At 45.0% G+C, this 27,687-nt stretch overlaps 2 protein-coding genes across 8 annotated transcripts in view; one reads left to right on the top strand and one right to left on the bottom strand.

Annotated features, from left to right (window-relative positions):
• The window catches only part of UMPS (uridine monophosphate synthetase), a 35,336-nt gene that overhangs the window by 2,572 nt on the left and 5,077 nt on the right, over positions 1-27,687 (top strand). Inside the window, exons 2-9 of one of the 7 annotated variants that reach the window (XR_001882096.1) lie at positions 2,635-2,788; positions 5,101-5,772; positions 7,538-7,713; positions 9,633-9,747; positions 14,846-15,069; positions 19,830-19,923; positions 21,169-21,393; positions 23,437-23,458. Coding sequence is in view for 1 of the 7 variants with exons in the window: in XM_017855328.1 (XP_017710817.1) it covers positions 2,635-2,788; positions 5,101-5,772; positions 7,538-7,713; positions 9,633-9,747; positions 11,095-11,264 (1,287 nt within the window). In the remaining 6 variants the exon portion in view is untranslated. Of the gene's footprint in view, positions 1-2,634; positions 2,789-5,100; positions 5,773-7,537; positions 7,714-9,632; positions 9,748-11,094; positions 11,471-14,845; positions 15,070-16,931; positions 17,569-19,829; positions 19,924-21,168; positions 21,394-22,837; positions 23,009-23,436; positions 23,525-27,687 lie in introns of those variants that run through there. The other 6 variants (XR_001882095.1, XR_001882094.1, XR_001882097.1 and 3 more) reach the window with 6 other exon arrangements.
• ITGB5 (integrin subunit beta 5) overlaps positions 22,783-27,687 on the bottom strand; it is a 123,211-nt gene continuing 118,306 nt past the window's right edge. The window contains exons 13-15 of the mRNA XM_017855327.1: positions 26,036-26,155; positions 24,207-24,373; positions 22,783-23,551 (exon numbers count right to left, since the gene is read on the bottom strand). Of these exons, the coding sequence (XP_017710816.1) occupies positions 23,456-23,551; positions 24,207-24,373; positions 26,036-26,155 (383 nt within the window). The 3' untranslated portion in view covers positions 22,783-23,455. The remainder of the gene's footprint in view (positions 23,552-24,206; positions 24,374-26,035; positions 26,156-27,687) is intronic.

Below are 27,687 nucleotides of genomic sequence, written 5' to 3'. Positions count from 1 at the left end.
GGAGAGACTTGGATATAACAAAACTCCTTTTCACATCTTATTTATGCGAATAGAATTTCTCAATATTTACACCCCAACAAGCAATATAATTTATGCTAAACTCTTAACTTCCCTTAATAAGTGATATTTGACTATAGTACTATATATACATTAGTGTACTTAAAGTAATTGGAGAGTAAAGGTAGCATTAACTCACTAAAATGCATTTTCCAAATCTATTTTATCCCTCTGTCAAAATTTGCAAAACATGTTTTAATTAATCATGTGCTTGTAATAATTTAATAAGAATTCTCTTCTTTAAAAAGCATAATTTCCATTTTCTTTTCCTCAAGAGAATAATTTATCTTCAGTCCTTAAGGATTCAGCTTCTTACATGGGCTTTGGTGGGGGTCATGAGGCAGCACCCACAGGTTTAAATCAGGGTCGGATATTTGGTCCTTATGGGATTCACAAGATGGATTACTACTGACTACTTTGCTGTGAATGGCACAACTCACACAGTAATGTAGCTTTGTATACAGTTTGAGAAGAACATAGGAGGCAAAGATGCTCACTGCAGAATGTCCCTCACTGCTGCGGCCTCTAATGTGTTTTGCATGATGGGCTTCTTAATAGTCTTTTCCTTGGGCATGTATCAGACATAGTACGTGCAACTACTGGTCACAGCCCTTTTTGGCACGATCATTGTTCCTTTCTTTTCTTTGTCATCTTGGAAGTAAGGACCTGAGAGAGCTACAGAATTCTTGACACCTAGAGACTTATGGTCATGGGAAATTTTTTTAAATTACCATTTTAAATTTCAGTTTACATACATATAGACAAGTATGACAGAGGGATTAGTAAAAGCTTTTCAAGTATAATCATATATTGCTTTAGAATAAAATTCTCTGGACACAGTAGAGTGAAACTTTGAGTTGGAAAAAGATGTAAAAAATTTTAAACTTTTCATAGTCAGAAATTTCATGTTGTGTTTTTTTTTTTTTAAATGGAGATGGTGGGTATCCAGTCATTGTAGCATTTGTATTCCAAGTGTATTCCTTAAGAAGAGTGATAAAACAGTTCTGAGATAATATGTTAATATTTTTAGTACTAGAAATTACATTCTTTGCAACTTAAAATAATCAAAGATTGTGGGGAAAAGAAAGAGAGACCAGACTGTTGCTGTGTCTATATAGAAAGAAGTAGACATAGGAGACTCCATTTTGTTCTGTATTTGAGATGCTGTTAATCTGTGACCCTACCCCCAACCTTGTCCTTGCAAGAGACAAGTGCTGTGGTGACTGAAGTTTTAACGGATTTTGGGCTGTGCAGGGTGTGCTTTGTTAAACAAGTGCCTGAAGGCAGTATGCTTGTGAAAAGTCATCACCATTCTCTTAATCTCAAATACCCAGGGACACGTACACTGCCAAAGGTCGCCAGGACCTCTGCCTAGGAAAGCTAGATATTGTCCAAGGTTTCTCCCCATGTGATAGTCTGAAATATGGCCTCGTGGGAAGGGAAAGACCTGATCATCCCCCAGCCTGACACCCGTGAAGGGTCTGTGCTGAGGAGGACTAGTAGTATAAGAGGAAAGAAGGCCTCTTGGCAGTTGAGATAGAGAAAAGCACGTCTCCTACCGTCTCTGGGCAATGGAACATTTACTGAGAAAGGAGAAAACCGCCTTAGGGCTGAAGGTGCTCTTTATGCACTAAAAAGGTTTATGGAGATATTTGCATATGCATATCAAGGCACAGCACTTTTCCTTAAACTTATTCATGTCACAGAGATCTTTATTCATATGTCTTACTGCTGACCTTCTCCCTACGATGATCCTATTATCCTGCCACTTCCCTTTTTCCAAGATGGTAAAGATAATGATCAATAAATACTGAGGGAACTCAGAGACGGGTGCGTGGGTCCTCTGTATGCTGAGCGCCGGTCCCCTGGGCCCACTTTTTCTTTCTCTATACTTTGTCTCTGTGTCTCATTTCTTTTCTCAAGCCTCTCGTTCCACCTAACAAGAAACGCCCACAGGTGTGAAGGGGCAGGCCACCCCTTCAATAGATTTTGGTGTTTTTACTCTTTAGAAGTACTGGAGTAAACCTATGATCTAGTTCACAAAGCAACTCAGTGATTGCTTGCTTTTCTTTTTTAAAAATGAGGTGGTCTTGGGTGGGAATGTGTATTCTAACATTAAAATGTGATAATTTATGTGGAAAAGGAGATTATAAAATAGCAATTCACACAATAGTCTGTATTTATGAAACTTCCTAATTGAAGGCTTCTTTCAGGAAATATAACTAAAAGATGATAGGTTTAGATACTCAGCGTAATGGGTTACTGAGGGAAACCATGGAGTCAGGGGACCATCCTTAGTCATTGGGGTCAACATCATGAGCTTCCCCAACACATCTCAGGTTGCCTTCAGAACAGATTCTGAGTCTGGCTGAATAGATTCATTCTTGTGTTTTTAGATTTATGTTTGTGTACTGGGTTTATGGAGAGAGTAATAAAAAGGCATTTTTTTTTCCTCCAATGAAGTTTGAGACTTACCCCACTAGTTTATTACTGTCTTTACTGTTATGTTGTTACATGTTTATACACTATTTAAAGTAGTTACAATAAAACATTGTTTATGTGTTCATTTTCTTACAGGTTGCGGATGTTTTATTCCAAACTGCCCAAAATGCAGGAATCAGTTTTGACACCGTGTGTGGAGTGCCTTATACAGCTTTGCCATTGGCTACAGTTATCTGTTCAACCAATCAAATTCCAATGCTTATTAGAAGGAAAGAAACAAAGGATTATGGTAAAATAAAAGTAACATAAAGCATTAAGTTAATTAATCTGTAACATCATACTGTTAGAATTTTTCAGCTTCTGCGCACTAATATTTTACCAGAGTCATCTTGAGTCCCTTAAGTTGTTACTGCTTGTGGAATTTGTAATTGTTACTATAAGTCACCTTCCTTTTTTTAGACTAGGGGTGAAATGCTTTGCATTGATTAGGAAATGAAAAGTGCTTTTTTTGGTACTGTATCTATGAAACCCCAACATTTTTTTTTTTTTACCAGCCCTTCCCTCATCAGCAAAATGTTGTAACAGCACATACTTTCCCAGTATGTTTGTGTTTAAACTTCATGAAAAGTAATCCATGGATAAAATTACTCTCATAAAGTAGCCTAAACACCTCAGAGAGATATTCGTGTGGGTTCATGGCAATAGATTATCAGGTGACTTGCTTTAAAACCTGAAAATTTGTCCAGGCGCCATGGCTCACGCCTGTAATCCCAGCACTTTTGGAGGCCGAGGTGGGCAGATCACCTTGAGGTCAGGAGTTCGAGACCAGCCTGACCAACATGGTTAAACTCCGTCTCTACTAAAAATACAAAAATTAGCTGGGTTTGGTGGTGTGCACCTGTAGTCCTAGCTGCTGGGGAGGCTGAGGCAGGAGACGTGCTTGAACCCAGGAGGTGGAGGTTGCAGTGAGCTGAGATTGTGCCACTGCACTCCAGCCTGGGCGACAAAGTGAGACCCTATTTCAAACAACAACAACAAAAAACCCTGAAAATTGGCCAGGCACAGTGGCCAGTTGTAATCCTAGCACTTTGGGAGGCCAAGGCGAGAGGATAGCTTGAGCCCAGGAGTTCGAGACCAGCTTTGGCAACATAGTGAGACTTTGTCTCTACAAAAATAGAAAAAGAATACACAATTAGCTGAGTGTCGCAGTTACATGGGAGGCTGAGGCAGGAGGATGGCTTGAGCCCAGGAGCTGAAGGTTACAGTGAGCTATGATTGTGCCACTGCACTGCACCCTGAGTGACAGAGCAAGGCTATCAAAAAATAAATAAAACCTGAAAAGCAATCTTAATGATAGTAAGGAATTAATGGGCTTTTTTGTTTATGTTGGTGTATTAGTGTTTTGTTACTTTTTTTTAAATCCTTCTGCAGATGCATTCTAAAAATTTTTATGATAAAGAAACAGTTGAGTTTTTGCTGCATAAGGGCAGTGTTAGTTTTTCTGTTTTTTGTTTTTTGTTTGAGACAACGTCTCACTCTGTTGCCCAGGCTTGTCTTGAACTCCTGGTCTCAAGCCATCCTCCTGCCTCATCCTCGCAAAGTGCTGGGATTACAGGTGTGAGCCACTGCACCCAGCTGAGATTTTCTGAGCTAAAAAAAAAAATCTATATGAATCCCTACCCATAAGAAAACTCTTATTTCTGTTTTCTTATTTTATGTTTTAAAAAATGTTTCTGGAATGAAATTACGCATTTTTAAATATGTTATAAATACTTGCAGTCTTGTGTTCTAGCTTAAGCTGATTCAGTTAAACTTGCCAATTGTTCAAGAGGCAGAAAGGATTTGATGAGTCTATGAAGTCTACAGCCCAAGTTATTTACAATTTGTACATTATCTGAAAATAGTCTGTAGTGGAATTTAGGGTAGAGAAGTATATATTTAATCACGTTGCATTATATAATTCTTTAGATTGTAGTAATGGGTCTAAATGATTGCTGAATATTTTTCCTTCTGAATTTGTATCTTCAAAAGCCAATTATTTGGCTGATATTGAATAGTGAACTTATAATACTTTGATGGAAAAGGAATTATTTCATTGATGATATTGGATTTTTCTGTTTCATAACTTTCCTTGATCTTGGTGATCCTGCTGTAAGAAACTCTGTATTTAGGCTGGACGTGATAGCTCACACTTATAATCCTAGCACTTTGGGAGGCTGAGGCGGGAGGATTGCTTGAGCTCAGGAGTTTAAGACCAGCCTGGGCAACATAGTGAGACCTCATCTCTGTGATAAAACAAAATTTTTTAAATAAAAAAAAAAAGCTCTATTTGAAAATTTGATCATAAAACACATTAAGCCGTGTTTATAATGTAAAATAATTTACCTGATTTACTATAAATATACTGTATGTGTAACTGGCAAGTTTGGTATACAGAATTGGCTTTATACATAAATATACTGTATGTGCAACTAGCAAGTTTGGTATACAGAGTTGGAATACACATATACTGTGTGTGTAACTGGCAAGTTGTGTGTATATATATACACACATATACCTACATATTTAAATTTGGAATCAGCGAAATTTTTTCTTTTCTAGGAACTAAGCGTCTTGTAGAAGGAACTATTAATCCAGGAGAAACCTGTTTAATCATTGAAGATGTTGTCACCAGTGGATCTAGTGTTTTGGAAACTGTTGAGGTTCTTCAGAAGGAGGGCCTGAAGGTCACTGATGCCATAGTGCTGTTGGACAGAGAGCAGGGAGGCAAGGACAAGTTGCAGGCGCACGGGATCCGCCTCCACTCAGTGTGTACGTTGTCCAAAATGCTGGAGATTCTCGAACAGCAGAAAAAAATTGATGCTGAGACGGTTGGGAGAGTGAAGAGATTTATTCAGGAGAATGTCTTTGTGGCAGCGAATCATAATGGGTCTCCCCTTTCTATAAAGGAAGCACCCAGAGAACTCAGCTTCAGTGCACGTGCAGAGCTGCCCAGGATCCACCCAGTTGCATCGAAGCTTCTCAGGCTTATGCAAAAGAAGGAGACCAATCTGTGTCTATCTGCTGATGTTTCAGAGGCCAGAGAGCTGTTGCAGCTAGCAGATGCTTTAGGACCCAGTATCTGTATGCTCAAGACTCATGTAGATATTTTGAATGATTTTACTCTGGATGTGATGAAGGAGTTGATAACTCTGGCAAAATGCCATGAGTTCTTGATATTTGAAGACCGGAAGTTTGCAGATATAGGAAACACAGTGAAAAAGCAGTATGAAGGTAAGTGTATTATTCAGGAATCTGCAAGAATCAGAAATCCAGCTTAAACTGAAGAAAAAAAGGAAATGCTCATGTCACTGAAAGTCCATTCATAGAGCAGGCTGTCAAGCGTGGTTGGATCCAGGAGCTCAAGTGATATCTTCATGACTTGCTTTCTCTCCATCTCTCAGCTCTGCTTCTCTGTTGACTTCTTTCTCAGGTAGGCATACTCTACATGCTCACCGTAAACCAGTCACTCTAGCTGGGGATATAGAATACCTTCATTAACTAGCCTGGACAGTCTGCTCTGCAACTGTAAGGTTGTTAACCCTGACCTTCTTGAAATAAGAACCAGTCAGGGATAATTTCCTTAAATAAAATGGGTGTGCTAGTACCAGAAGAAGGGTATGTGTCTGGTCTAGCAAATTTGACAGATGTCCTTAGCAGAATATGATGTTTTGAATGAAAATTCCACATAAAGGAAACAATGAGAAAGAAATATAAAATGGTAAGATTTATTTGTAGCAGAAAGAGTTCTATTGAGAAACATTATTTAAAGATTTTTATTTTATCAAATAGGGAATCAAAGTAGTGCATGTGTTGGTTGAGACAAATGCTTAGTTCTACTGCCTATTCTATGCAAATTTCTGTCTACCTTTTTCCAACTATGTGATCAGACTGTATAATGCATTTTTCACTTAACCTTGTAACAGATATTTGGTCATGTTATGTAACATTTTTTGTAGGTATCTTTGAGGTAACTTTTCTTTAATGTATGCCTGTTCATAAGCTATTTGTTTAAAACAGATTTGTCTTTAAGTGACTTCTTCATGTGCTTAAGATGTCCTGCCCTCATCACATTGTCCAGCTTACTTTAGCTGATTGACTGATGTAAGAGTTTTATACAAACTTTCTTCAGCTCTGCATAGAGTTTTTTCGAAAATCAGGCTTCTTACTGTCCGCTTTTAAAAGGAATATAGTTGCCCATTGAAATTAGGTAGCTAAGGAGATCTAAGGAACATGTAGAAATATTGAAAAGCTGCTGAGACACCCCTGCAGAGTGAAAACTTGTCATCTTCAAGAAGAATTTTATTTTTATGATTATTATTTTTTTAGACAGGGTCTTACTCTCTCGCCCAGGCTGGAGTGCAGTGGTGCAATCTTGGCTCGCTGCAACCTCCACCTCCTGGGCTCAAGTGATCCTCCCACCTCAGCCTCCCAAGTAGCTGGGACTACAGGCACACGCCACCACACCTGGCTAATTTTTTGTGTTTTTGGTAGAGATGGAGTTTTGCCATGTTGCCCAGGCTGGTCTTGAACTCCTAAACTCAAGCAGTCTGCCCACCTCAGCCTCCCAAAGTACTGGGATTACAAGCATGAGCCACCATGCCCAGCTTCAAGAGGAATTTTTAAATGTTGTTATCCTTGACATCAATAAATGTTTGTCTTCACTGGAGTCCCTTTCTGATAGCATGAGTTTTATTTGTGGTCGTGAGCTTCAGCCTGCAAGGAAAAACAGTCCTGTTAGTGTTCCTGATAAGCCAAGCACAGACCTTGGAAGTTTTTTTCTCATTGTGATCTCTTACCCAGCTACTTACCTAAATAACAGATACAGTTTTCACAGATGGAACCATGGGTCCGCTGATAATCACTAAAGTTCCTGAAGAGTTTGATTCTCTCATTAACGTGTTACTGGGAGATTATTTCATATTGCAGTTGGTTGGATAAGAGGTTAGAGGTTTTTGTTTGAAAATCGGCCAATATCTTTTTTTCCCCTTCTTCTTAGGAGGTATCTTTAAAATAGCTTCCTGGGCAGATCTGGTAAATGCCCACGTGGTGCCAGGCTCAGGAGTTGTGAAAGGCCTGCAAGAAGTGGGCCTGCCTTTGCATCGGGGGTGCCTCCTTATTGCGGAAATGAGCTCCACCGGCTCCCTGGCCACTGGCAACTACACTAGAGCAGCGGTAAGTTTTGGGGTGACTGGGTGAGAGGGGGCAGGGGCTGCTATGCTGCATGCTATAGGGCAAGAAGATATCTCCTAATCTGGCATCTCTGGAACCTCTGCCAAAAAAAATCCAGCTCTTGTTAGTGTGACAGTATGTTAACAGTAGTTGGATAGAATTCCTTGATAGTTAATAGCATTTTATATCATGTAGTGGACACTTCAGGAATTTGAATTATACTCCAGGAGAAACTTTGAGACCCAGATAGTTAGTCAAACAAACGCTTACTAAATCTACCAAGACTTTCAGATCATTGTCTTTTTCATCTTACCGTGAATTGAGAGAAGATGAGAAGAGCTTCCCAGACATGCAGTTTCTCAGAATCTCCCAAGTCTTACAGAGATGCACATTGCCATGACAGCAGCCCACATGCAGTGGCTTTCTCTTATTCTTGTCAGATATTTTAGAATATTATATTACTTTTAAAAAATTGTCATCGGGGGTTGGGCACAGTTGCTCACACCTGTAATCCTAGCACTTTGGGAGGCCAAGGCGGGAGGATTGCTTGAGGCCAGGAGTTTGAGACCAGCTGGATGTCATAGTGAGATTTCCTCTCTACAAACAAATGAAAAAGAAAATTAACCAGGCATGGTGGTACATGCCTATAGTCCCAGCTACTTGGGAGGCTGAGGTGGGAGGATCACTTGAGCTTAAAGATCAAGGCTGCAGGGAGCCATGATCATGCCACTGCACCTCAGCCTGGGCAAGAGTAAGAGCCTATCAAAAAAAATAAAAAACTAAAAAGCCCCAAGAAAATCCCCATGATTTTTTCCCCCATGTGAAGATTCTAGAAGTAAAGGATTTCTATTTTTTCATGTTATTTCAAAGACTGTCTGGAGACTTAACTCATATGGCCCTACAGTCATATCCCTGAATTGACTATAAATGTCTGATTTCCCAAGTCTCATAAGCATGGTCAGTTTTAATATTTGGCATTCTGGGAGTCTGGGTCTGGCTCAAGGACAAGACATGACTTGTTTGTTGGCGGTAGTAGTTGGTGGCAAGAATATATCAATGTGTCTCAGGTCTCGAAGTACTGAAGCTAGAGTGCAGTGGTGGTACCCAGTCAGGTCTCCGGGAAGTATCAAATAAGAAGGGAAGTACAGAGTCACGTCTCTGGGAGGGGAAAGTACCAAATCAGAAAGCCAGGCAGACCTTCTAAAGATACTTTTATGAATGTGAGATACTAGTGTAGAAACTGGGGAGACCAGTTGATGTTACAGAAGAGGGAAAGTGGTAGAGGTAAGATTTCTTTAGCTCTTGAAAGCATAGCTGTTCTTTACATGACAGCTGCCTTTGGATATGGAGTACCCCGTCTGTAGATAGTCAGTAAGCCTTAAATGTGGTTGCATACCATTATAATATGTTCTAGAGAACTCACCTCAAATACTTTTTGGAACTAGGTGGGTCACCAAACATTATTAGAAATAAGAAGTTATGCAGCATCTTGATTTTAGATGCACATAGTATAGGATTTCTGTTTTAAGTATGGTTTATTGCAGGAAGGGAAGGGAAAGGGTCATCTCAGAGTCTTAATGAATCAACTGTGTTTTATTATGGTTTCTATTTAAGATGACCTGTTTCAGATATAGTAACTTTATATATATGGAATGAGAAAAGGCATCTATAATACAGCAAAGTTTCTAACTAGATAATAGAGCATAAGCCGGGCATGTTGACTCACACCTGTAACCCCAGCACTTTGTTAGGCCAAGTCGGAGGATCCCTTGCGCCCAGGAGTTCAAGACCAGCGAGGGCAATATAGTGAGACCCCATGTCTTTTTTTTTTTTTAAGTTTTTTAAAAAATAGAGCATATTTTTACTTTTATTCTGTGTGATTAACTGTTTTCTTGTAATATGTTCTATTACATTCCATTTAGGTTAGAATGGCTGAGGAGCACTCTGAATTTGTTGTTGGTTTTATTTCTGGCTCCCGAGTAAGCATGAAACCAGAATTTCTTCACTTGACTCCAGGAGTTCAGTTGGAAGCAGGAGGTAAATCTGGTCACTGGTCATGGCTCTTCCAAAAATGCTTCTTTACCCATGGCAGGCAAAATAAAAGTTTGCATGTTATTATACACTTGCTTAAGAGAAGCCTTCTTAGTCTAGAACAATAATGAATGAGGCCTTTGGTAACTATGTATCTTTGGACAAGTCAGTTTACTTCTTTTAGTCTCATTGTCTGTAAAATGGGGATGATAACAGTATTGACCTCATAAGGTAATCAAGAGGCTTTAATGAGGTAACATGTAGAATATTTAACACAATGTCTTGGCACAGAGTAAACACTCTGTACTTGTAAGCCCTTACTCGTAAGCCCTCATAATTCTTTGACTAGATACTATAGTTAGGGTCAAGGCTTTTAAGAATACTTAAAGTGTCTTGGATTTGGAAGATAACAAGCTATTTAACAGAATGCTTCTGGAACAGCAGAATTTAATAAAACAAAAAAGCAAAATCTAAGGATTAGGGTTTATGGATAGTCTGTGTGACCACTTGATGGGGTTGTGATAGAAAGGTTCTTGTATGTTGTAGTGGTCAGGTTAGACTTGCTCAACAGTGCCTTGTGATGATGCTGAGATGTATGCTAAAATTTTCAATTGTGAGGCCAATCTTTATTGTGTTTTTTTGATATTGAACCTTTCTTGGTAATATATGAGTTTTACTTCTTTTTTATATATATATATATTGTTAAGCTTACAGATGATCTAAAATTTGACATTGAGAAAGTGTGTATTTAGGGCAACTTGAATCTATGCTTCTGGAAAAAATTTACATGAAAAAAATAATGATAAAATAAATAAGGCTGGGTGCGGTAGCTCACGCTCATAATCCCAGCACTTTTGAGGTTGAAGTGGGCAGATCACCTGAGGTCAGGAGTTCAAGACCACTTGGCCAACATAGTGAAACCCTGTCTCTACTCAAAATACAAAAATTAGCCAGGCATGGTGGTGCACACTTATAATCTCAGCTACTTGGGAGACTGAGGCAGGAGAATCGCTTGAATCCAGGAGGCGGAGGTGGCAGTGAGCCAAGATTGTGCCATTGCACTCTAGCCTGGGTGACAGAGCAAGACTCTGTCTCAAAAAAATAAATAAAATAAATAAATAAAAATAAACTTTACTATTGAAAAGAGTTGGTGAGCATCTTTCTCCGTTTGATGTCTCTGGCCTATCCAGTGAGTCTCTTCAGCTCCTGTTTTTACCCAGTTGCTATACAAAAGGGGAACGAAAGTAGGGGCACGTTTTATTTAAAGCTGGTTAGATACTTTTCTGAGAAGTCATGTGACAGGTTTTCTGATTTTTGTATTATGTGAAACTATAGTTTTTGTGTTTCTTGCAGGAGATAATCTTGGCCAACAGTACAATAGCCCACAAGAAGTTATTGGCAAACGAGGTTCCGATATCATCATTGTAGGCCGCGGCATAATCTCAGCAGCTGATCATCTGGAAGCAGCGGAGATGTACAGAAAAGCTGCTTGGGAAGCGTATTTGAGTAGACTTGGTGTCTGAGTGCTTCAGATACATTTTTGTGAAGACATTGAAAATGTGACAGTCCCCCTGAAAGTCACTAGCTGGAAATAATCCAATTATTCCTGCTTAGATTCTTCCACAGGGCCTGTGTAAGAATAGGTTCTGGAGTTATCATGGACTTTAGGAAATATTGAGTAGTTTGTAATCACTGCATTGATACTATAATAAGTTCATTCTCAAGCTTGCTTTTTTTGAGACTGGTGTTTGTTAGACAGCCACAGTCCTGTCTGGGTTAGGGTCTTCCACATTTGAGGATCTTTCCTATATCTGTATGGGACTAGACTGCGTTGTTATTCTTTAATTTTTTTTTTTTTTTTTTTTTAGACGGGATCTCGCTCCATTTCCCAGGATGGAGTGCAGTAGTGAGATCACGGCTCATTGCAGCCTTGACCTCCCAGGTGATCCTCCCTGCTCAGCTTCCAGAGTGGCCGGTACTATAGGCATGCACCACCACATCCAGCTAAACTTCTTTATTATTTGTAGAGATGAGGTCTTGCTATCTCACCCAGGCTGGTGTCAACTCCTGGGCTCAAGCGATCCTCCTGCCTCAGTCTCAAAAGTGCTGGGATTATAGATGTGAGCCACTGTGCCCAGCCTATTTGCAGTAAGACAAAAATTCTAGAGCACCGATAGGCTAAAGTCAGCACAGCTTTTCTTGTGTCCTGTATTCTCTGTCTAATGTGTTGCCCAAATAATATCTAATTGTTAGCCATTCTCCTCCGTCTCCGGCCTAAAAGTGACAGTCCAGGTATCCACATGGGCTGGTTCCCAGAACTGCCATTGCTTACTCTCCAAAGAGGGGAAGGTGGGGAAGGGGAAGGTGACTGCAGCTCAGCTCCTGAGCTAGTATCTGGCTGTTATTTCAACAACTGGAGTTGGAGTTTGGGCTCATTTTTTCCCCTAGCCAGCAATTATTGACCAGTGGTAACACGAGTGACCGCTTCCTGTGACTGACTTCACAATTAGGAGGTCTAAGATTCCATTTGGGGATTTGTTTAAGGATTCCACATAATTGTCCCAACTGTCATTAGTAGAGGGGAGATCAGCCTTCATTAATAAAGAGAAAACCCACATTCAAGGTGGTGGTTGAGCAGGGGCAGGGTGAGGGCTGTCCGGGTGCTGACTGCGCCAGCACACTCACATTCCTTCTCATTTGGGGCCCACCTGCAGGAAGTGGCACAGGATCAGCCATTTCCCCACCCTTGTCAGCCGATGGCCCACTCTTCTCTAATGACTCAGAGGAATGCCTAGTACTTTTTTTTTTTTTCTTTTTTTTTTTTTTTGAGACAGTCTCACTCTGTCGCCCAGGCTGGAGTTCAGTGGCATGATCTCGGCTCACTGCAACTTCCACCTCTCTGGTTCAAGCAGTTCTCCTGCCTCAGCCTTCCGAGTAGCTGGGACTACAAGCCTAGGATTTTAACTCAGGTTTTATTATGTTCCCTCCTGAAGTTTTTACTTCAAGAGCTTCTGCTCTAAAGTCCAATTTGAGCTTCATGTCCCCAGTGCTGCATTTCCAGGGAAATTTGGTCTGTGGGAGAGAGACCAGCTATCAAGGAAGAAGTGACCAGAAGGAACAGGAAGGGAGTTGGCCCTCAGGGCTACTCTGGGGAAGCCGAAAGTCGTGAAGGGGAGAAGAACTTTCTGAGAAAAAATTGCAGAAATCTCTTAGGTGTCTTCAGTGTTGAGAGGCCTTTGGAGTGATGTGCTGAGGTCTCAGTGCCCACCTCCCTGGCTGTCACTTCCATGTGGCAGTGGTTCTCCCACTTTAGCAGGTATCAGAGTCACCTGGAGTCTTGTCAAAACAGGTGCCCAGCCCCACCCCCAGCGTTTCTGACTCTGGGTACCTCTGGGATGGGTCTTGAGAATTTGCATTTCCAAAAAGGTCCCAGTTGATGCTGCGGTTGCCTGCGCAGGGACTGGACTTTGAGAACCACTGCACTGGTTATTCACATATCTGCCTCTGCAGTGAGACAGCCTCGAGGTCTGCCTCCTCCTGCTGAGAGTCACACGCTCCTGTCCTTCCTTTAGAAATGTGAGCTCCTGCCATCTCCAGGACACAGGCACTGTTCCTGTTGAGGAACCCTATTTTATAGGATCCCTGCTAAGATGACTTGAGGGGAAATGAGAGGGGGCTCGAATAATCACCCAGCCACTGCCACTTATTGAAAGTGTAGGTCCTTGTGCCCCACACCATCAGAGATTCTGCTTTAGCAGATTTGCGGTTTGCCCAGCAGCCTGGGCGTGTGCATTTCTAGTGGGTGCCTCAAGTGATCTGGCGGTTTCTTAAGAGTCAGCCCAGTACTGCAGGTCTCTTACCTAAGCAGAAGCACAGTCTGGCATGAAAACTTTAGAAGACAAGTTGATTCAGGCAGCGAAGAACTTGGGCTATACAAGTCCTGTTCTTCAGCATTGAAGTATTTTGGAGGCATTAGATAATTTAACCCTTTCTTAGTCAAGGAATATTTACAGAACACGATCTCTGGGCATTGTAACTCCTGGTCTTAGTGGGAAATAATAGGGACCCCATGTCTCCATGGGGTGCACAGAATATCTGTGAGACTGATGGAATGGAGAACGCCACCCCCAGCCTCTCCAGGTACTCGAGGCATTCTGTAGAACATCAGCCCATAGATTGTGTGTGTGTGTGTGTGTGTGTGTGTGTGTGTGTGTGTGTGTGCGCGCGCGCGCGCCCACGCTGGAGGAACCTAAGAAACTATTTGGTACACCTTCTCTTATTTTAGAACTCCAAAAGTGTAGCTCCAGAATCGTAAAGGGATCTGCTCAGTCTCACAGCCAGCCTGTGGATCTCAGTCCCAACACTCACCCTTGTGCTACTGAGTCAGCTCTAGGAAAATCTGCCAAAAGTATGCCCAGGGCCGGTTTGTTGTTTTGTTTTGTTTGTTTGTGACAGGGTCTTCACTCTGTTGCCCAGGCTGGAGTACATCACAGCTTACTGCAGCCTTGACCTGGGCTCAAGCGATCCTCTTGAGAGTCTCTCGAGTGGCTGGAACTACAGGCGTGCACCACCACGGCTGGCTAAGTTTTTAAAATTTTTTGTAGAGACGGTGGAGGGGTTCTCACTGTGACTCAGTGTGTGCCCGACAGCAGAGCCCACAGCCACACCAGTTACAGTGGTTGCCATCTGGGTCATGAGAACTGGCTGCCAGGGGTGCAGCCACAGGAGAGCCAACTGCAGAGGGTGCTGGCGCCTGAGCTAGCTGCTAATGCTGCCGTGGGTGCACTTCTCATCCAAAGTGCCCAGTGGGTGGGAGTCACTCAGTACCAGTTCTGAGCCTGAGCCCAAACTCTCATGTTTCTGCTAACCCCTCTCTGGCTTCTGCCACCAATGAGAAGAATATGCCCTGGTTAGCCCATGACCTCCAAAGAGCAAGAGAAAGTAGAGCAGAGCCTACTCCAGCCTCCCCCTGTCCAATGTACGAAGGTCCCACCGATCTGTAAGCCTGGGAGTGTGATAAATGCTTAGTAGTGCATGCCATGGAGTTCCAGAGTGGTTTATTACACAGCAATATCTAGCTAAATACTTTTAACATGTGCTGCAGCTCCCTGGATCCAGCCTGGTTACCGGGAAGACAAAAACTGGGCTCCACCAAGAACCAGTCTTCTGCCATCACCTCTGGCTGTATCAGTGATCTCTCCCAGCAAAATAGCCGCTTGGTCTTGTGTGAATCCTGTACTTGAACACAGTGGACCGAGTGTCAGTCATTGAAAATGACCATGAGTAATCCTCTGGACTCTGCAGCTTGGTTCCTTTGCCCCTTAACAGGTGGGTATGAATTGTGTCTTCAGGGCCAGGGCTGAATGAGAAAGCGCATTCGTTTTTGAAGGAATCTAACATTAAACACAAAGCATGAGAAAAATCAGGGCTCATTGGAGTTACATTTTTAAAATATATTTTTTAACAGTTATAGATATTAGATATAATATGTAATAGTATATATAAATAATATATGTTGCCCAGGCTGGTCTTGAACTCCTTAGCTCAAATGATGCTTTGGCTTCCCAAAGTGCTAGGATTACAGGTGTGAGCCACTGCGCCTGGCCTGTTGGAATTCTTTACATTTATTTTATAATCAGTGCTGTTTTATTAAATGCAGATTTTATTTTGGATTATAGGATGTAGAATGCCGTATTTTTCTTAGATCACAGGGCCTTTCACATTTGTAATTTGGCCTTGTATGACTTACCCTGCAATCCCTTTGTTTTCCCCATAACCCTTCCAAAGAAAGGCCACAATAGAAATACAAAGACAAACAAAATAATTCGAATATTTTTTAACTTCTAAAGTTCAAGGTTTTGGCATAAGTCTGGTTTAGAAGAACATTTGTCTAGGCCTCTCCTTCCCACCAAGGGGGAAAGCCTTCCTCTAGACAAGAGGCAGAGGGCTCCTCAGAGTCAGATCCCGGTGTGGGCTCTCGTGTGCTGCGGCTGGATCCCAGGCAAGGAGGGAGGAAGGGCAGTCGACACCCAAAATAAGGGTGGGGAACTGTCAGCAGAGGACGTCTGTGTCATGATTTTCAGTGCTGGGGTTGCGGGGAGCCCAGGAGAGCAGTGAAGGTCTAGAGATCCCTCGCCCCAGCTCAGCGCAGGGCAGTGGACTCAGGCCATGTGTGTGTGGGGCAGAGCCTGAGGTGACCTGAGCTTCCTGTGGCTCCAGAGGAACATTATAGAGAAGGTGAATTCTATTTTTCTGAAAAGGGCATGGGAGTTAACTGAGAAGCAAACCTGGTGGGCCTGAGAGTCTCAATCGTCATGTAAGGACAGTCAGTGGGAAGTGGACGGGCTGCAGAACCAAAGTTATCATGAGGACAAACATGTCTTCGGGGGTGCCCTTGTGCACAGACAGCTCCACAGCCCTGCCTCTGCCCCCAACGTCCCAGCACTGCGTTGTCTCCCTGTACTTAGCAGCCCTGCAGGGTGAGAGGTGAGGAGGATCCTGAAATCATGATTGTGTTTAACAAGGCATGCTGTCCTTGTTTACCTGGAACCTAGTAATGTTGTTTTCTGCCACCATTTGAATAGACACTTGAAGTAGAGATGATGTTGAGTTAAAAAAAAAAAAAAAAACATAAAAATATGGGTTCTTTTCAAACTGTATAGATGGCCTAAAAATTCACGTTTGCTCAAGGAAAACCGGTATAGGTAGTCTTTGACCTCCTTTCCTCCCTTATCCTTTCTTCTTCCTTCTGAGGACTAAACGGATTTTTTTTTTTTATCTTGCCCAAATTCCTAAGGGGTCTGGGGAGTCATGCCCTACAAGTCATACATTTTTATCAAATGGGTTTTATTTAACCCTATATATCATGACTTATTTTCCAACCTGACTCTGGTATAACCTTACGAGACAAGGAAGAAAATCAAAATATTTTACCCCCAAACATGTTTATTTGCCATATTTTGAAATGGCCCTGCAAAGCTGTTCTTTGTGGGGGGAAGTTAGCATCTCTAAATAATCTCTATTAATATAGCTAGATCTTTTTCTTCCAGACTCTCCCAATCCTAGAGAGATTAAGATCTGAATAGGAAATATTTGTCATCTATTGTCTCTAAGGGCAGCCATTTATAAGACTTCAAAGAACTTTTGTCTCCACAATCTTAACCTGAACGTTCCCTTTCTGTCAATCCCAGGTCTTTAGACAAACTCAACCAATTGTCAACCAGAAAATGTTTGAATTGACCTATAGCCTGGAAGCCCCTCCACCCCGCCACACCACCCCTGGCTTTGAGTTGTCCTGCCTTTCTGGACCAAACCAATGCATTTCTTAAATGCATTTGATTGATGTCTCATGCCTCTCTAAAATGTATAAAACCAAGCTGCACCCTGACCATCTTGGGCACATGTTCTTGGGACCTACTGAGGGCTTTGTCACGGGCCATGGTCACTCATTTGGCTCAGAATAAATCCCCCTTCAAATATTTTACAGAGTTCCACTATTTTTGTTGACACTTCCCTCACCCCCACCATCTTGCTGCCCTCTGACTTCCCCAAGCCCCTGTGCTCTCTTCTCGGGCTATAGCATTACCTCTTCCTCACTTCTATTGCCTTCTTCCCCTCTTCAACTCCATTGCCATCCAATGGGGGATGTCTCCCAACTGAAATCAAGCCTACAATCCTTATGGCTTGAGCTGAAAAGAGACCCTAAGAAAAGGTGCTGAGTGGGAGGGAAACCCAAGTATCCCTGGCTTCCCATCCTCCTGGGTCCTTAAGGTGCAGCTCATCACCCACGTGGAGATGCTCACACAAGGTGTGACCCCCACAGCCCTCAGGTGATCATGTGTTTTGTTCAGTGTTATGTTTTCTTTTTTTTTTTTTGTTTGAGACGGAGTCTTGCTCTGTCGCCCAGGCTGGAGTGCAGTGGCCGGATCTCAGCTCACTGCAAGCTCCGCCTCCCGGTTTCACGCCATTCTCCTGCCTCAGCCTCCCGAGTAGCTGGGACTACAGGCGCCCGCCACCTCGCCCGGCTAGTTTTTTTTGTATTTTAGTAGAGACGGGGTTTCACCATGTTAGCCAGGATGGTCTCGATCTCCTGACCTCGCGATCCGCCCGTCTCGGCCTCCCAAAGTGCTGGGATTACAGGCTTGAGCCACCGCGCCCGGCCTGTTCAGTGTATGTTTTCTAAAAAATTGTTTTATGATCATGTGTCAGGACATGAGTGCCAACCAACACATATCAGCTTATACCTGGGGCCTCCCTGATATGAAACCCTGCCAGGCCAACCCGTGTGTCTCCCTAATGGAAAGGAGTCTTTGAAGGATTGAACTTCTGTGCCAGGAAACATGACATTTGTGTCAGTTGTCATCCTCCTTCATTTAAAAAAATAGAACAGTTCCTGAGGTCTTGGTTAACGTGTGTTGTTCTCCATTGGCAGGCCTATGCAAACCTACCCCTCAAAGTCTGAGGAAGCTGAGAGGTCAGAGAAAGAGGCTAACAAATCCAGTTTCTCAGAAAGAAATATTTAATGGGGACTTAAGAACAGAAGCTATGTCTGTGTCTTGGGCAGTAGTAAGACAAGTTGTTGGATCCCTGAGCCATCATCCCCTAAACCTAGGGCTACAGACCGCAAGGAAAGAATGGATGTGATTCAGAAGGGGTGTGTAGGACAATTGCTTAAGGGCAGAACTTGTGGTAAATACAATAACATCAAGGTTGTTTAGTTAGTACCTACTCTTACACAAGGAACAATAGATAAACTGGAAATCTTAGAGAGCTTTCCAGAACAGGAGTTAATCAGAAGTCAACATGGCAGATTCACTTCCAAGTTGGAGTTGCCTTAGCCTCCACATGTGTGTACCAGAGACTGCTCTTGTGATGAGGACGAAAGAGAAAGATTCAAGGAGGAAGGAGAGACATTTTATAATGTATCAGTCTGCTCTTAGAGCACTCATTTTATTTCAGTAGAGATGTATGCCCCCAAGACGGAGACTCGGATGACTCCCCCTCATGTGGCAGAATTCTGGGATAAGAAGAGACAGTCAGACTTTTTCCAGGAGCAGGTGCAGAGCAGAGGACTCTAGAGAAGGGATTCTTGAGCTTGGGTCTCACCAACCCTCACTCAAGGTGTGACTGTTCTCAATCTCCCCTTTTGTAAAATGGGGAAATACCTTCCCTGAATGTGGTATTTGTGGGTTAGTTGTGAGGATCAAATGAGGAGTTTGCTTTCAGTCACAGGGGTCTGATATTCTATGTGGGTGGGACCAATGAAGCTTTCAATGATGTGTCTTCCAGGGAGGGTGTTCTTGAAATCAAACTGAGATGATAACCCCGAGAAATAGGCTTAGTCTTTTTAGCGTCTTCTTTATTACACATTTATAGGCATTGTTCTGACAAGGGTGTCTGTAGCATTCACCAGAATGCCAAAGCAGCCCATGACCCAAAAGGGTCAAGAACTCCTACCCTAGAAGGTCAGTGAGGTGGCTGCCCCTGATGGGTTGCTCCTTGCAGTTTAGAGCTTGCCTTTTTGCACCAAGAATTCGAGGCATCTTAAAGTGAAAACGTTATGCAGCCACGTATCTATCAGAAGGATCAGGATATGTGTAGAAGGGGAAGGTAGGAAGAGGATGGGGTTGTTAATGGAGGGGCAGTGGGATTGGGTTGAGAGGAAAAGGGGTGGCACTAAGAACCCGAGCCTCTTTTTCTCTTGTCCCCATGTTTTGAACAGTCCACTAAATGCATTTGGTTCGCAGCTTCCTAACCATCAACATACCATACCGATTATACAGTCCCCATTGTGTGACAGAAGGAAGCATCAGTCATGGGGAGAGATGGACTTCCTGACATTCACATCCAAGAGAAAGAAATTGGATGTGAAGGCCTTCTCACACATCACCCAACCCGTCTTGGAGGTGGCTCTGTCAGATGGGGCTGGCCAGGCAGCAACTGTCCTTCCCTGCTTCCCGTGGGTCCCTCCCAAAGCAGCAAATAAGCAGGCGGGGCCTTTAGGGGCTGAGAAGAACTGTTCCTCAAGCATAGCCCCCTCACCAGCACGAGAGCCTGCTCAGCTGTCTCTCCTATTCTTCTCCCTCCAGCTCCATGTCTGCACCCCTGGAGGGTCTGAAGGCCTGAATAGGAGCTGGGTCCTGACTATGAAGCCTGGAGCCCTGGGGGAGAACAGGATGCCAGGTGGGAGAAACCTAACTAGGCCTTCTCAGCTGGGGGACCTCCAGAGGAGCCCCAATGCCGAGTCGCAGCCAGGAGAAAGGCCACAGCTGAGTGCTCACAGCCTCCATGCAGGCAGTGACCCAGCTCCAGGCATGTTCACATGCCATGCCCTGTCTGCATTTCCATTGCCCACTGGACAAACCCCCAGCTTCCTCAGGCACCTCACACCCCACAGGCGCAACACCTCCTCCGGAGCCTCATCCCAGCGCTGTCACTGTCGGCCTTTGTGTCTTTTAATTCCCCTCACCTCCTCTCTGCCAGTCTCAAAGCTTGTTACTAGCTGTATTAGTCTGCTCAGGCTGCCATAACAAAATATCACAGACTGGGTGGTTTCAACAACTGTTACTTTCTCATAGTTTTGGAGGCTGTGGAAGTTCAAGATCATGTGTCAGCAGAAATGGTTTCCCCTAAGGCCTCTCCTTTTGGCTTGCAGGCAGCCACCTTCTCACTGTGTCCACACAGCCTTTCCTCTCTGCAGCCCTGGGGTCTCTACCTGGTCTTATAAAGACACCAGCTGCATTGAGTTAGGGTGCCACCCTATGACCTCATTTAATCGCAATTCATTCTTTAAAGACTCCGTCATCTCCAAATACTATCACATTGGGGCTTTAGGGCTTACAACAAATGAATTTTTGCAGGGACACAATCCATTCCATAACAGTAGCTGAGTATACAAGGCTGTCCTCAGCAGCAAGTAGGAACCATGGTATTGGATGTCCTCCGGGGAGGGGGAGGAGCTAAAGGACATACTCCAGCAGAGAAGGACCTTCTGTCCACCCTGACATTTTTTCCCCATCTGGTTGCTCTTACCTGAAATTCATCCCAAGAGTTTTTCATGGTAATCACCTCAAGCTTTGATCCTAATTAAACAAATTTAAAAATCACATTTCTTCCCTGGAAGAGGTAGCTATTGGCCACTTTAGTTTCATAAAGTACTAGTCAATCAAGCTGTATGAGAATTCCCTTTTTTTTTTCTTTTTTGTAGAGCCAGGGTCTCATTGTGTTGCCCAGGCTGGTCTCGAACTCCTGGGCTTAGGCAGTCCTCCCACCTTGCTCTCCCAAAGTGTTGAGATTACAGTCTTGAGACACCGTGCCCGACCAAAGGCCCATTTTGATAAAAGTATCTTAAAATTACAAAATGACCTATCTGGGGGTGGGTTGTGAAATGAAGCGTTTGGAATAGATTATCTTTGTGGTCACTGGCAGCTCGCTGGATAACCTTCACATCATACATTGGGTCGGAATCTCAGGAGTCAGATCTCCAAACAGCTCATTCCAAGAGCTTCCAGCAGAGGGCAGCAAGGCACCGTGAGCGCGGGTTCCGTAACATCCCTCCGCGTCAGACTGAACACCTCCAGCTTCCACGTCAGGTGGAACTAGAACACATCTTCCTTTGCTATCTGTGACTCAAGAATGTTGTGCCCAGGCCAGGTGCGGTGGCTCACGTCTGTAATCCCAACATTTTGGGAGGCCAAGGTGGGAGGATCGCTTGAGCTTGGGAGTTCTAGACCAACCAGCCTGGGCAACATAGTGAGACCTTGTCTCTACAAAAAATAAAGTATTATCTGGGCATGATGGTGCACACCTGTAGTCCCAGCTACTTAGGAGGCTGAGTTGGGAGGATCACGGGAAACCAGGAGGTTGAGGCTGCAGAGAACTGAAATCACACCACTGCACTCCAGCCTGAGTGACCCAGTGAGACCCTCTAACAACAACAACAAAAAAACCAGAATGGCGTGCTCTTACAGAAAATGAGATTCTGAGCCAGTTAATGATTTATCTCCAGGAAACCCAAAATTAAACAGGAGAGAAACCTAAAAAGTTTCTTCCAAAATTTTATTTTCTCAATTCAGAAACTCTCAATGCCGCAATTTATCTGTTTAATGTTTTCATTTACATTTGGCTTTATCCCGAAAAGGGTTTAAGGCAGTATCACCAAGTTACTAGGTCTCTGTTCCATCCTATTTACACAAGATGAAGGAAACTCAATCTGTTGGTATTTGCTCCAGGTAATAGGCTCTATGTAGTGACAGGCATCTGACCATTTGACTTAATGTTTGCCAAAATGAAGTAAGGGAAATTTGGTCCACAGCTTGAGGATAGATCCACTTGGAATGAAAGCATAACCTTGAAGTTATTCCAGTGACAAAAGATGATCAGTGAAAGATTTTCTAAGAGCAAGCAGGAATGAGGAGGCTGGCCTTGTGGCCAGCCTGAGATGGGGTCTTAGGAACAGTTTGTCATTCAGCAACCTCGTAACACTGAATGGCAAGCCACTTCCCCTCTCTGAGAATCAGTTTCCTCTTCTGTACATAAGGGGAGAGGGTCAGACAACCATCTCAGATACGGGAATGTAAGGGGACTTCATGGCCCTGCAGGAAAAAAGCTCAAATGTAGTTTCTGCACTGGGCCTGCATGGGACGTAAGTGTTTTGGGAGTGAGGGGAGGCCTTGGAAGGGAACTGCTATTGCTAATGATGTTTAAGAGGTGACTTTGTGTGGGAACCACCACTCAACCCTCGCTTGTCTGCACAATCTATTTCCAGCCTCAGCCCCTTAGAACAAGGGAGGGAGACCAGGGGGTGGTTTTTATGGTGTCTAGCCTGGAACTCTGTCAGTAAAAGCTGGGAGGGGCCAAGGGCATCTGCTCAGTGCTCCCTTGCACAGCCCTGACTGCCCTGAGCACCTCATGCTTACTGACAAGTTGTAGTCTGAAGTATCAGACCAGCTTGTGTCCCACCCCTGAGGAAGTACACGGCCGCTTCAGTCCTCACTGGGGGCACCATTCTAAGTCTGTTCAGAAAGAAACAAATACATAGAGTATCGGACAAACACAAATTCTTTTGGTTTTAATCTTTACTTTCAATCCCAAACAGTCTTGTTTCTTTTCATTACAAAAGTACTAAACAAACACGGACAGGAGAGGAAACTGACATTTGCAAACGATGTACCTTCAACAGGCATCTCAACAGTCCCATCACCAACACCTGTGTGCAAGGCATAGCCATCAGGCAGAAAAGTCTCCGGACTCAGAACTACACCATAAATGCAGGATCTTTTATTTCATATAAAATGATCAATGTGAAAAAAGCCAAACTGTATGCTGGTTTTACACACTCTGACCCTTCCTGACAGTCTTCTTGTCTGGCCAGGCTCGGGGCCCAGCACTCCTGGAAGGGAGAGACAGCCCAGCATCTCAGTATTTCATTGGGACAACAAGCTGGATGTGGCAGGGAAAGCTGAGAGCGCCAAGGTCCCCTTGCTTTATCCCAAGCTCAGAGAGATGCAGCCTGGCATGGCTCTGGCCTAGCAGCCAGGTGACATGGCCAGGCACCTTCCTGTGCAGGCAATGTGGGCTCCTGGCCCAGGCTCACTAGAAGGTCTTCTCTGTGGTGCCTACCTAGGGAGCTGTGATCAAGCCGAGTAGCCGTGCAAGGCGTTTCAGTCTGACCTTTTCATTGGTTCCCCCCTCCAGACCCTCGGAGAAGGAAACATCAGTCCACAGTGCCATTGTAGGATTTGTTGAACTTGTTGAAGGTGAAGTCCACAGTGTGCGTGGAGATGGGCTTTCTGTACAATGGGTTTGAAGCCTACAGAACATGGCGGGGAAGAGGATGAGGACACATGTTAGCTCACACACTCAAACGAGCGGACGCAGGCCCTAGGATCCCTTCCCAGGTCAGCCACCCACGACAGCAGCAGGCAGAGCACTCAGGAGGAGATGGCCATGCGCTCTAGGACAGCTCTGTGTTCCCCGGGAAAGCCCTCGCCTTCTCTAAGCTTGCACTATCCACCTCTGGAAGGAAGAGTTGGGTCAGAAGGTCTCTGAAGTCCCTTCCAGCTTTAACAGAAACCAAGCCCAGGTTCAGCAGGCACTGACTCTGCGCTCAGTCCTTTGGGCGTTTGCAGTCCGCCTGGGCTGACCAGACTGCAGGTGTGAGTGTTGTAATGGACCCTAAGAATCTGAGCTTTCCTGTGGGTCTGTGGTCTCTCTGAGACTGGTCAGACTCTTCCTGAGGCACGCCCAGCGCCTCTGCCCCCATGACCCTCCTGATCTGGGTGTTGGAACAGGTCACTCTGCACTGGGGTTGTGCAGTTCTCTCCGTCCAGAACTGGGCACAGTCTTTCTGGTGTTCTTTGTTTTTAATGCCAAAGACATTAGTGAGCCTCTACTGCTAACATACCACTGAACTCAACCACGCCTCTGAGCTTGAAGTCTCTGCTTCCCATTTCCCACACGCTCACCATTTCATAGCGGGCCCTGGATCGCTCGCTCTGGAACTTTGCAAACTCCCTCCGGTCGTGGATGGTGACGAGCAGCTTCCAGATAGCCAGGAGTGCGAGCCCAACCAGGAGGATGCTGCCGACCACAGCCAGGAGGATGGTCATGGCGTTGGGGGTGTTTCCACACTCTGGGGGGACCAGAAGCATGGTAAGCAAAGCCACTAGCATCACCATGTCCCTCCCACCCCCCAGCTGCAGGCATTTCTGAGATGAAAGTTGCACCCTCCCAAAGGCCTTCTCCTTGGCTCTCCCTTAGATCCTCAGGAAGGTTTTCCCAATATACAAAAAATGAAAGATTCAAAAGGGCCAGTGGCTGTTCCAAAGTCACACAGCAAGTGTGGCAAAGTCTAAATGAGAGCCCTGGGGCACAGCTGCCTTCCCCTCATGGGCAGCACCCATGCCCTGCCTCTCCCAGTCTCCATTGTGGGATGCTGGACCCGCTCAGCTTTCATGTACATGGTTTCAGGAGCGGACTGGCAGGCAGGAGGTACCATGAAGCCACTTCCACAAGGTCTGGGCTGGGGGCCAACATTTGTAAGCCTTTAGTGTGGAATTCCTTGGAGTAAATGTGCTTATTTTCAAAGAACCACAGACAGCACTGGAAACAAAGGCTCATTCTTACAGGCGTGCGTCCTAGGCTGGTACCACACTTCTCTCTGCCTCTGGCCTCAGGAAGGCACATTATGTGGTTGGGCCCAATTTGGAAAAATAGTTTGCAGTGCTGTCAGCTGAAGAGAGCAAATCTTTTTCTGCTCCACCCCTGCCTCCTCACCCCCAAGAAGAATGTAAGGGGTGATATCAGAAATTCCAGTTACTCCAAGGCAAAGGCTATTGGTCCCTGAGTCCAAGCAGAGGCAGAATTTTGGTATTTAGATTACAGCTTGACCTCTTCAGTGGTTCTGGAAGCTAAGCATGGGAGCAGCAGTAATGTTGAACCCAGCGCTCCGTTGTCCTTGGAATCCACGCTGGGAAGAGCAGCAGCCCTGCCCGGGCTGTGTGTGAAGCTGGATGCTCCCTGACTTGAGTGATACCCTGCCCAGCCCAGGTGATCCAGATGCCCTGCACCCTCCCTGCAGAACACAGCAGCTCCTTGCTGCCTTTGGCTGTGCAGGGTAGGTATGTTCTGTGGTTACTTTCACCTCTGAGCTCCTCTAAGAGAAGACTCTCCCCAGGGACAGGGCCCTATCCTTCTATAACTCCCATTGCCCTAACTCACGCCCCCCTAGAGCTTTGCCCCAAGAATGGGCCCCCAGCTGCACACTCATCTTTCTTCTAAACTCTAGGAGTGGAGCAGCAGTGACCTTAGATCTGATCTTCATGAGAAATTGTACTGGTTAGGTGCAGTGGCTCAAACCTATAATCCTAGCACTTTGTGAGGCCAAGGCAGGTGGATCACTTGAGCCCAGGAGTTCAAGGCCAGCCTGGGCAATGTGGTGAAAACCTATCTCTACCAAAAAAACACAAAAATTAGCCTGGTGTGGTGGTGCATGCCTGTAGTGCCAACTGCTCGGGAGGCTGAGGTGGGAGGATCACCTGAACCTGAGGAGGTCAAGGCTGCAGTGAGCCATGATGGCACCACCGCACTCTAGCCTGGGTGACACAGTGATGGCCTGTCTAAAAAAAAAAAAAAAGAAATAAAAGAAAAATAAGAAATTGTATCCCTCCTCTCCCTGGAGTTTGGAAAGGCCAATGAGGAGAGAAAGGGCAGTGGTCCCAGAGAAGGGAGTGGCATCAGAAATCAGAACTAAGGGCGGGCTGAGTGGGCCGATCCCCTCGCAGCCCTCACCTACCTGGCTCCCTGAGGACCGTCAGGTTGGACTTCCCACTGGGGAGCTCCGCGTAGGTGAACATCATGACGCAGTCCTTGGCGGTTTTGTAGAAACAAAGCACAGCCTCCTGGTCATCTTTCACTGGAAGAAAACCAAGTGGGAATGGCCTGAGTCTCTGAGCAGCCCACAGCCGCTGATGGTCGGGGCAGGGAGCCGAGTGCCTTGAAGAAGGAAAGGGCATGGGGGGTGTGGGCAGAAAGTCTTAAGAGGAAGCTGGGCCTTTGAAGATGAGTTCAGGTTTCTCACACCAAGAACACAGGCCCAGGGCTGAATTTAGATGGCTTTGGGGACACGTGGAATACATTAGAGGATCTCCAAGCCTCTGAAGTATTAGTCAGGGGTGATGTGAAATAAGAGAAGGTTTGAATGGTATCGGGGTGGGGACGGGTGAATGGATTGGCCACGGAAATTAAAGGGATAAAGAAAGAAGGAAAGAAACAAAGAGCCATCCCAGCCCCCTTCGAGGCGTGAGTGAGGCTTCATATTTGAGAAACAGCCCAGGCCACTTGGGGCTGAGAGCTGGCCGCAGTGGCCAAGAGGCAGCAACTCCTTCCTGGGATGTAAAATCAAAAAGAACCACAGGACAATGAGGACATTGGGTGAGAGGCTGGTGCCCACCTTGGTGCCCATGCCTGGAGATAAAGTGAGACAGCGTGGAGCTCAGGCTGTCCCCAGCCCAGCCCTGAACGCTGCCCGCCCTCTCTCCTCCATATTAAGAAGCCCCTCCCTCAAGCTGCCTCAGCAACTCCCTCCCTCCTTGCTACCTTTCCCCAAGGTGGAGGCATCCCTGTCCAGGCATTATCTACATTCCAAGGCTTCTCTGGGAGAGGGTTAGCAGGCTGTTTTTTAGGAGGGAAAGGAACTAGGGGAAGTGCACAGAGAGGCGAGGGGTGAGGAAATGCGGCGGCAATGGCAATGAGTCCTAGGGCGGGAAACGCTTTCCAGCTCTGGCCTTTTTAACCTTTTTAACCCTGCTGCTAGACGGAGCTGTAACCTGGAAGCAGATGAATTTGTGTGGTTATCACACATGAAAGCCTGGACTTTCTGTCTCAGCTCCCTTCCGGGCTGGGTGAATATGAGTGAGCATGTGAGTGTGTGCGTATGAAAAAAACCTGGAAGAAGGAAGAAGGGTAAATGATGGATTGGAACATAAGCTTTCTCTGCCACTCTATCTCAGAGGACTGGGTTGGGAAGCAGCTGTGCATGAACGGCTGTCACTGCTATGAACCAAGCGAACCAGTCCTTGGGCCACAGGAAGGCATTGTTTCCTTCTCTAACCACGTGTACTTAATTAGGGGCAACCAGCCCAGGTCTGCAGGCAGAACCTGAGGTCAGCCAGGCTGAGCCGCAAGACAGAAGCAGGGGCAGGAAGACAGGCATGTGAGAAACCAGACTGTGGTCTACTCCCCACAGTCTCCTAAGGAGACAGACAGCACCTGGCACACAGTAGGCGCTCAGTGAATATGTGCTGAATGCATACATAGCTCAAATACTAAGAAGTAGCTGGGCATGGTGGCATGTAATGGCAACACTTTAGGAGGCTGAGGCAGGTGGATTGCTTGACCCCAGGAGTTTGAGACCAGCCTGGGCAACATGGTGAAACCCCGTCTCTA

This window comes from Rhinopithecus bieti, unplaced genomic scaffold, assembly GCF_001698545.2.
Source record: "Rhinopithecus bieti isolate Rb0 unplaced genomic scaffold, ASM169854v2 scaffold_39586, whole genome shotgun sequence".
Taxonomy (NCBI): domain Eukaryota; kingdom Metazoa; phylum Chordata; class Mammalia; order Primates; family Cercopithecidae; genus Rhinopithecus; species Rhinopithecus bieti.
This window is presented reverse-complemented; position numbering and strand designations above follow the sequence as displayed.